We start from the raw sequence: 10,481 nt of genomic DNA, 5'->3' as shown, positions 1-10,481 counted from the left end.
GGTTCTAAGCCTGACAGTAGAGTGGGGGTAGGTATGGAGAGGCAAGGTCCTAGCTATGGAGAAGTTGTAAACACAAGGGATGTACGAGTTCAGGCCCTTCTCGGAAGAAGTAAAAGCCCTACGTCTCGGAGCCCAGAGGCGGTCGAGTGGATTATGTGTATGAGTTACAAGGTACCGAACCCCTCTACCTGTGGAGGGGGGTGGCTTATATAGAGTGCGCCAGGACCCCAGCCAGCCCACGTAGGAGAGGGTTTAAGGTGAGTTAAGTCTGGGGCGTTACTGGTAACGCCCCACATAAAGTGTCTTTACTATCATAAAGTCTACTTAATTACAGGCCGTTGCAGTGCAGAGTGCCTCTTGACCTTCTGGTGGTCGAGTGAGTCTTCGTGGTCGAGTCCTTCAAGTCAGTCGAGTGAGTCCCTCGTTGGTCGACTGGAAGGTGACCTCTTCTAAGGGTGTCTTCGGGCAGGGTACTTAGACCAGGTATGTGACCCTACCCTAGGTACATGACCCCATCAATAAGGACGTGCACGGGGGAAGGAGGCCGACGTGAACCGCCCGACAATGCTACATCTACAAACAGTTTACAGGCTTTTACAAGGTGGTTAGAGCATCTCCAACAGGCGCGCCAAACTAGCGCCGCGCCGCAAAATCCCCCCTTTTAGCGCGCGCAACCGGAATAGTTTCTCAGCGGGCGCGCGAAAATCGCGCGCACGGCATACGTAGTCCAGCGCGCGGGCCGAAACGCAATCGCGCGCCGCATATTTGCTGCGCCCGCTCCCGCGCGCTGGACTCTCGCGCGCTCGCTCGTACCTTCCACCCCCCTCCAGCAGCGCCGCCGCCGCCAACCGCGCCACCCGGCGACCGTTCCGGCGCTTCCCCGGCCTATCCGCGTGCTGGTCCGCCGACGAACAGCGCCCGCGCGCTCGTTGCCGCTCGGCGCCCGCTAGGTGTTCGACAAAACGCCTAGAAGGTATGTATTGCTCAAAAGCCATGAATTTCGTGCATGTTGATTGTAGTTTTGCATTTATAGCATATTATTCAACATTGTAGATGAGTTCGTCGTATGATTCTTCTGAAGAAGAATTTGATATGAAAGAGGAGGAGGATCTTGCAATGATCCTAGTTATGCATATTAATAAAAAACCGAAACACGGTGGTTCGGTTATGGGTCGGCAAAAAATTTGGAGGGATAGGATCGATGCCCACAACAGATTGATCAGGCATTATTTTGCGGAGAATCCCACATACCCCGAGTTGTATTTTCGTCGCCGGTTTAGGATGAGCACCGAGTTGTTCAGGCGCATTGCATAGAAACTAGCGAGCCATGACCGCTTTTTTCAGCAAAGGAGGAATGCCGCCGGAGAGCACGGGCATAGCACCTTTCAGAAGGTGACAGCCGATTTGCGTATGTTGGCATACGGTATACCGGCTGATTTGTGCGTTCGTTATTGTATTGTTGAACTATTTGTTTTGTTTAATTGCACTATTTGTTGTATTGAACGATAAACTGTTTGTTTGAGTTGTAATAAACGAAATTGAACTATTTATTTTTGTTTGTTTTTGATTTTTTTTTCTTTTGTTTTTGAATGCATATGTTGTTTGTGCGAGTCGAGTGCGCTGCATTTTTGCGTGTTGCTGGAGCGGCGCGCGCGCGCTGCATTTTAGCGCGCCTGCTGGAGCCAGCGCTGCGCGCCGCGCCAAACCAGTCGATGCGCGCGCGGCATACGTGTTTTTTGCGCGCGGCGCGACCGGCGCCTGTTGGAGATGCTCTTAGTCTTCATTGGTCAACAGATGAGTAGAACGGTCTACCCCCCTGTAAATCGGGGGGAGAGGTTTGTGATTGGCTGTTAGATAAAAAAACCTGTAAATCTTTGTATGTTTATTAGCACTTTTGTGGACCGCCATATCAATTAGGATCGAGCGAGGCTCGCGAGACTGGCGGAAAGCTTCTGCCGGACCGTCGTACCCAAACGTTTTCTTTTTTTTAACCCTGCCTTTTATATTGAAAGTTTTATAGAGATTGGGTAGAAATAGGGAAAATAATAGCGTTGCTCTGAGTGAGTGTGATTATTTTTCATCTTGCGTATGTAATGCACACATGGCATGAGGGTAAATACTGCTCCCAATGCTGAGAAAGCAACAAACACTACTGGACTCGCGGTCTATGCCTACGGCCACGGGCCGTCGGCATAGGCCCCTAAGCCGTCGGCATAGATCTATGCCTACTGTTGCCGTCGGCATAGGCCCGTCGGCATATTAGTCGTCAGCGTAGTCTTGTCAGACCGTCGGCATAGTATAGCCGTCGGCATAGGCCCGTATGCCGACGGCCTGACGTCAGTCGTCGGCATAGTATAGCCGTCGGCAGTGTTTTTCGTCTGACGGCAACGGACGGCGCCGTCAAAAGCGCTGACGAATCACGCAATGCCACGTCGCAGAGCTATGCCGACGGCAACGCCATCGGCATACCTCTGCCACGTGGCAACCCCTAGTACTCCTGGTGGCAGGGCTATGCCTACATTAAAGCCGTAGGCATAGATGAATCTATGCCGACGGCTTTGCTGTAGGCATATCTATGCCACGTGTCATCTCCTGGTTCCTCCTGGCAGCAGGGCTATGCCTACGGCAAAGCCGTCGGCATAGATTTTCAGCTATGCCTACGGCTTTGCTGTAGGCATAAAAAGTCTATATTCATGATAAATAAGACAAGTGATATTGCAAAAACTAAATAAAAGAAACTATATTCATAATAAATGAAGCATTGCAATTATTTGGCCTGAATAATAAACAATAGACTTTATTAATATGAATGTCAACTACAAGCATTCAGGAATTACACTTAGAGGAAAAGGAAATAAAACAAGAAAGGAAAAGTCCTAAACTAAACCTATACTAAACTATCTACTTCATCTTCTGCTTCTTTCTTCTAGTTCATCAACCTGCAAAACAAGAAACAACAAATAGGAAAAACTTGATTAAGGTTTAAATGTAGCATTCCCCTTATGGAAATGCCTTTGCTGTAGGAGCTAGCACTTAGGAGTTTGGAAACATTAGTCAAACCCCAATCAGATTAAGTTGATAAAAGAAACATTAGAAGAGAGCCAACACTGCATAAACGGAGCCAATGGAACAGTAACCAGCAAGGCCAAAAGGAATAGGTTCAATTGGCAGTAAAGAATAACCCAATAGAGAAGTAAAGCCAGCAAAGTATAGATCAAAGCTAAACCCAAAGATCAACTCAAATTAGCACTAACTCCATGATTAGGGGATCCCTCGATTAAGCTTGGGTTAGTTTTCAGATGAAATCCAACTAACCCACTACTAACCAACTAACCCAGAGGTAGGGTTTGAAGTAGGGATTGTCCTCAGGCAACCTAGTAGTGCTAGGACTATTGCATCATTGGATCAAGTAGTGTAGCATCTGCTGTTAAGTAATGGTGAGAGCCTCAGGACACCATCATTGGCATGGCAAGATTAAGGAGCACCTGTTCTTATCAGTGAGAGTATGAGAGAGAGAAAGAAAGTGAAGAGACCAGTGTAGCATCTGTTCAAATCAGATTTAAGAGAGGGAATTGGCAAGGAAAGATACAGTCCATAACCTGCAAGAATAAATAGGCCATTGATAGCACATTTACTAAACATCTGCCATAAGCAGAAGTGCAGAACACATACACCCACTTACACATGGGTACTATTCTGTATATAGGTACACAAGCACAACACATGGACCTGGTATAGATAGGAGTATAAGCATGCATCAAAATCATCTGAAACATCTGAAATAGCTAAAGCAAAGAAAGAGTTAACACTACATGCAACCATGAGGACTATATCCTGTACAATATACAACTAAACCACCAGTAGATGATGTACTAAACCATACAAGAAATACCAATGCATGGTATTTAGATAAAGACTAGTATATATCAAACACACATACCAGCTTGAAAGAGAAACTATAATTTTATACCACTACAGGAGCAAATCATGAACAACACAGAGTAATTGCAGTAAAGAGATGAATCAGTATATGTTGATCAATAAGAAAGTTACAGCTATATACAAATGAAGGACTATATCCTTTATAAGATAACAAAGAAACAGTAGCACTTGTACATATGAATAAATAGAACCAGCAGCCAACTAATAAAGAAACTAGCATGTGCTATAGGACAGGAACAATAACATCGACCAAGATAATTGCAGTGATAGACCAACGGTAGCATAGAATTTCTTGTAATCAGTCCATAGACATGAACTAGAACTAGAATATGAACATGTAAAGCAGCAGGAGCATAAGAAAGAGCTAAAGCAAAGAAAGAGTTAACACTACATGCAACCATGAGGACTATATCCTGTACAATATACAACTAAACCACCAGTAGATGATGTACTAAACCATACAAGAAATACCAATACATGGTATTTAGATAAAGACTAGTATATATCAAACACACATACCAGCTTGAAAGAGAAACTATAATTTTATACCACTACAGGAGCAAATCATGAACAACACAGAGTAATTGCAGTAAAGAGATGAATCAGTATATGTTGATCAATAAGAAAGTTACAGCTATATACAAATGAAGGACTATATCCTTTATAAGATAACAAAGAAACATTAGCACTTGTACATATGAATAAATAGAACCAGCAGCCAACTAATAGAGAAACTAGCATGTGCTATAGGACAGGAACAATAACATCTATAAGACCAAGATAATTGCAGTGATAGACAAACAGTAGCATAGAATTTCTTGTAATCAGTCCATAGACATGAACTAGAACTAGAATATGAACATGTAAAGCAGCAGGAGCATAAGTAGACCAAAGTCCACATTGCCAAATCCATAAAGATAGCACAGTAATCAATTGAGCTAATAATAGGTGAGCCAACCTTCACCAAGCACTAACAGGACACGCGAAGCAGCATCAAATCGACCATGACATGCCCGAAGAGAGTAGTACGAGCAGGGGAGCAGAGGGATTGAGGAGCTTACCATAAGCAACGCCACCACCATGGTTGCGGTGTGGCCAAATCACCGCCGTCGCACGGTGGCAGGCGATAAGGTAGTCGAGGCTGACGGATCTAGGGCAGTAGCACCACAGGAAAAACCCAGGAGGCACTGGTGCACAAGGAGGCACGGGAGGTGGCGCAGGCGACTAGATCCACGAGCAAGAGCACGCCGACGACAAACCTCTCCCCACCACCGAAACCCTAGAGAGGGAGAACCGATGGGGGCGACCACGGGCGGCAGGGAGAAGCGAATCGAATGAGTGGAGGAGGTAGAGCGGCTCAACGGGGAGCCCTGGGTAGCTAGCTCAGCGACAGAGCTCGCCGGAGTAGGCTGGAATCGGCCGGCGACCGAGGCGGCGATGTGAGGCGACAAAAGAGAGAAGGGGATCGAGAGATAGGGGCTCGAGATCAAGAGAGAGGGGCTTGAATCGAGAGAGAGGGGCTCGGGAGCTCGCCGGTGCCTGACCCGCCGCCCGCTGGCCTCGCCGTCGCCGGAGGTGAGGTGGCGGCCAAAACCCTAGCTAGCACGGGGGGCGATGGAGGGCGGGAGCGCCGATTCTGGACGGAGGGGAAGGAGGCGTGGAGCTTGGGGAGCTCGGGGGAGTGCTTCCCGTCGCCGGAGCTCACGGAATAGGCCGGCGTGGGTGGTGGCGGCGGCGAGGGAGAGGGGTTCGTGGGGGAGAGAGGAGCGAGGTCGCGAGACAGAGAGGGAGGAGGCGTTCGGTGGAGTTGGGTGGGCTCTATCTCGTGGGCTCTTTTTTTGTCCTTTTCTCTAGATGGATGGATGGATGGCTGGATGGATGTGGGGTGGAGAGCTAGATGGATGGATGTGCGCCATGTCATCGATCCGTGGCACAAACGTTTCCACCAATAGGAATCAAGCTCATGCAATTGTGTTCTCCCTTTTGTTTTTCTTCTAAATTTTCTTACTCTCTTGGACCGCTGAAGGAGGGCAAGTGCTAACCGCGTCCATGCCGGTGAAGGGTCTGGCGTCCTCTGGCCTCGCCGCCATCGGAGCAGCGCTAGAGGTGGAGGCCATCGAAACCCTAGCCACGAGGTAGGGTTGTGGGTGGACGGAAGGAGCGGATCCTAACGCATGGATGGACGCGGCAGGACGAGGTCCGGCGGACCCGGCTGCCGGCGATCTGTGAGGGGAGAGGAGGATCACAGCGGCATGTCGGATCCAGCCACTTGTAAACTGCACCATCTTCGAGTTAGTATCTGGCTATCGAGAGGGAATGTGTCCGGTTTATGAAGGAAGTGTGTTGCCCGTTGCTCCGTTGACCTCGAAACTTCTCGTGCTCTCAAAGGGGGGCATTTCATGACACGTTCCCGGGCATGGCATTTTTTGGGACCGCCTGGAATATTTGAGATATTTACTGCATCTGTAGGGCTTCAATGTGGAAAAATGCAGATCTGCACGGTGGCCACCTGAAATGATGTCAATAAGTGGTTTGTAAATCATATATGATGTCTTTGCAGTATGCGTAGGCCTAGTGCAACGAAAGGAGGAGGAGCCATACCACTGGGGGGCGAATGTACCTCGGCGGCATGTCGGATCTAGCCGTAAAAATCCACGGAAAATCATACGATGCCGGAAATCCTCGGGACCTGGCACGGTGTCGTCATATGGCCCTTGTAAGGTGTGGTGAAAATTTGAGCGTGTTTCGCAGAAGTCTGACCAGCGACCACTTGTAAACCGCACCATCTTTGGGTTAGTATCTTGCTATAGAGAGATAATGTTTCGGTTTGTGAAGGAACTGCGCTGCCCGTTGCTCCGTTGACCTCGAAAATTCCGTGAAGGGGGTCACATTCCGGAGCCGCGTGTCGTTTGTTTGCACCTGACAGCACACTTCCAGACATGTAAGAGGACCTGGCGCAAGATTTGATGGCATAGCTAGCCCCCAAAGGCCCCCGACCACACTCGTAGACATGCGAAGAACAATCCATGGTGGGGGATTTTTTCACAGACTCCTGCATCTTACAAAAATATAAGAAATTGCCACACATATTATATCATACGTGTCTGCACTGTGTAAAAATCTCATGAATTGATTACGCTTCAAGTGTTCAAGAATATTCATGCAACGCCAAAACCGCAGAAGGATTACTTCGATTGCATCGCCGTTCATGAGGGCAAACCTCACACCGGAGCCGCGTATTGCCTCTTTAGACATGGCACCACATCTTTCGACATGTATGAGGACTCGGTGCGATGCTCTGGTGGCATTGTCCCCCCCCCAAGGCCCCCGGTCAGCCGAACCCTGGACAAGTTGACCCGGAAATCTACGCCTTTGACTTTCACCGGACGATCTTTGACCAATGGACGTTTTCACCTGGTTGTGATAGGTCGGCCCATAGGAACACTTGAGAACAAGGTCTGGGACAAACCCACCATAAGATTCCCTTCGTGTCAACCCGACATGGTTGTTTCCTTCCTCCAAGTGACAACGGCATCGGCGTCCATGAAGGGTCACACTCCTGAGCCAGTTGCCTTTGCACCCGCCACCACAATCCTTGAAACAGTCTGATGAAGCAAACATGATTTAAGTTTGTTCAAATTTGAAACATGATATAGCACATAATCCTTTCAAGATTCTGATAAAAAACCATATGAATTTCGTCAAAATCAATCCAAGTATCAATTACTTATGATTTTAATAAAGCAGAAGGACCTATATGCAAAAGTACAGGAGGCCACATTTCTAACATACTCAAAAACAAAAACAAACTGGATATTCATAATCTATGGAAAATTCTACCCTAAATCGATGTATAATTTGTGTATGTTTAAGTTTAGATAAGTTAGATTTAAATTAAACAAAATTTAACTTAAAAAAACAAATAATATCTATGCCTACGGCCATGCCGTAGGCATAGTTCTCGGCCAGGGGCTGAAACTATGCCTACGGCTTTGCCGTCGGCATAGATCTGCCACGTGGCAGCTCCTAGTAAAAAAAATATAGATAATATCTATGCTGACGGCCGCCGTCAGGGCCGTCGGCATAGATTTGACGGCGTCAGCCCGCCGTTTGTCCCTGGGCCACCAGGGCCACATCTATGCCGACAGCCTAACTATGCCTACGGCCATCGTAGGCATAGATCGATATATGCCAACGGCCTAACTATGCCTACGGCTGCTGTAGGCATAGATGGAGGTATGCCGACGGCTTCTCTATGCCGATGGCTTTTTCCAGGCCGTCTGCGTAGCTCGAGTTATGCCGACGGCCCCGACAAAAAGCCGTCGGCATAGATAAGGCCGTAGGCATATAGGGTTATTCCGGTGGTGAAAAATCGATGTCACCTGAAACGGACGCATCGTATGCCGTCTGCTTCTGCGTGTACGTACTCGGTTCATCGGTGCACGTCAGACATAGCTCGTGAACGACACGTACACACGTAGTACGTGCTAGGCTCCAGACACGGCACCGGAGAGCTAACTTGGACACGTTCCATCAACGTTCACAGGACGACAACAGCAGGGCATCACAGCCTGACCATCCTAGCGGTACCGTGCATGAGTCACGCGCACGTCCTTTACAACTGCATTACAACCAACATTTCACTCACGGTAATACTCAAATCAAATACAGTAAAGAAAATTGGCTTATAAATAGACACGTACTCCAGACGCACGCACACACACCAAAAGAGCAGGAGTGAGAGTGAGCCACACATCACACACGCTACACCGGCCGGGATCATCGAAATGGCGACCGGCGTCGGCAACGGCAGTGGCCCATCGACGAACGACGCGCTCCAGTCGATCCTCGCCGCCGCGCGCCCGTTCCTCCGGGGCGACCTCGCGGCCGTCGACCCCGAGCTCCCCTCGCTCGTCTCCGTCCTCGTGTCCGCCGGCGCCGGCGAGTGCTACCACAAGCACGGCACCTTCCTCGCGCACCTGCTCGACGTCTACCGCATCCTCCGCCTCTGGGGCGCGCCCGACGCCGTCGCCCGTTGCGGCCTCTTCCACTCCTCCTACTCCAACTCCTACGTCAACCTCGCCATCTTCGAGCCCGACGTCAGCCGCGCCCGCGTCCGCGCCATCGTCGGCGCCGCCGCCGAGCGGCTCGTGCACATCTTCTGCATCGTCCCGCGCCACGCGCTCATGCACGACGACCTCCACCTCCGCTACACCGACCCCGAGCTCCGCGACCACCTCGCCGCCGCCGAGGCGTCCCTCCAGGCCGCGCGCTCCGGCGGGGCCAGGCCGGAGGACAAGGCGGAGCCGTGGCGCGCGAAGCTGCGGTCCGTGGTGCCGGAGGAGGGCGTGGTGGTGCCGCACATCCGGACGGGGGAGCCGGTGGCGCTGTCGCGGCGCGTGCTGGCGGTGTTCGTGCTGATGACCGTCGCCGACTTCAGCGACCAGTACACGGACTACCAGGACAAGCTGTTCCACAACGACGACGGCCGCCTCGAGTTCGCGGGCGACAACTGGGCCGCGCTCTGGCCGGGCACCGGCAAGCCGGGGCTGTGGGTGAGCGCCATGTCCAGGCTCGCCGCGCTGTACCGCCTCATCGCCACCGACGAGCAGCTCCGCCACATGGAAGAAGGGTCGACGAAGACGACGGCGGACGAGCAGGACGCGGGCCTGGAGCTTCGCATCCCGCCCGTGTTCGACCGGTGCAGCAAGGTGCTGGACCCCGGCGAGCAGATCGCGGCGAGGGACCTGTACTGGGAGGCGATCTGCAGCGACGGCAAGGAGGGCGCGGAGTCGCTGCTGCGGCGGTGCATCGCGAAGAACCCGTACGTGGGGGAGCCGTGGCTGGTGCTGGCTCAGGTGCTGCTCAACGGCGGAGGGAGGTGGGAGGAGGCGGAGGCGGCGGCGGCGGAGGGGCTGAGGCTGGTGCTGGAGTGGGGCAGCAGCTGGGACAAGAGGATGTCGTGGGAGGGGTGGGTGTCGTGGGGGAGGGTGATGAGGGACAAGGCCAAGGAGAAACAATGGCCGCGCTCTGCCTGGGGCATCATCAACCTCGGACTCGTCAAGCACATCCACGACGACTAGCTGCCGTCATTTATAACTCGCTCAGCTGTGGTGCTTACTTAGCACGAGTCTGTCTTCATTGGCTGTGTGATGGTGTGGTATTTGAGTATGTGGCCTATGTTTGTGTCATTGTGTGTTCATTAGCGTGATGGTGTGGTATCTGTGTATGTGACCTATTTTTGCTGGTATGGTTGGTTAATGAATAAATCTTTACCTATTAATAAAGTGGCTATCGCTTCTGGTCGTCTGTCATTAAAATTACCCTTTAAGTTGGTAAAAATTACCCACCAATGCCACCGGTAAATGGAAAAACGATTCAACTTTTCGAACAAAAATCACCGCCTCCTTCGTTGCTTTATAGGGACGCGACGTGCAATAGTCACTGAATGAAGAGCAGCGGAGCGGTCGGCCAATCCCTCATCTAGCGATGAGACCTAGGTTCGATCCTTTTAGCTTTCTTTTCTCACGCATGTCGTA

General features: G+C 50.7%; 1 protein-coding gene across 1 annotated transcript; it reads left to right on the top strand.

Annotated features, from left to right (window-relative positions):
* Positions 1 to 8,660: 8,660 nt before the first annotated feature.
* LOC119284546 lies at positions 8,661 to 10,243 on the top strand. Its single transcript, XM_037563677.1, has one exon. It carries the CDS (start codon positions 8,730 to 8,732, stop codon positions 10,023 to 10,025), a length of 1,296 nt encoding a protein of 431 aa, XP_037419574.1. The 5' UTR covers positions 8,661 to 8,729; the 3' UTR covers positions 10,026 to 10,243.
* Positions 10,244 to 10,481: the final 238 nt, after the last annotated feature.

Source organism: Triticum dicoccoides, chromosome 4A (assembly GCF_002162155.2).
Source record: "Triticum dicoccoides isolate Atlit2015 ecotype Zavitan chromosome 4A, WEW_v2.0, whole genome shotgun sequence".
NCBI classification, from domain to species: Eukaryota; Viridiplantae; Streptophyta; class Magnoliopsida; order Poales; family Poaceae; genus Triticum; species Triticum dicoccoides.
This window is presented reverse-complemented; position numbering and strand designations above follow the sequence as displayed.

Bases quoted from the DNA above. Each gene is read 5' to 3' on its own strand.
- LOC119284546 (XM_037563677.1), top strand. From the start codon at position 8,730: ATGGCGACCGGCGTCGGCAACGGCAGTGGCCCATCGACGAACGACGCG.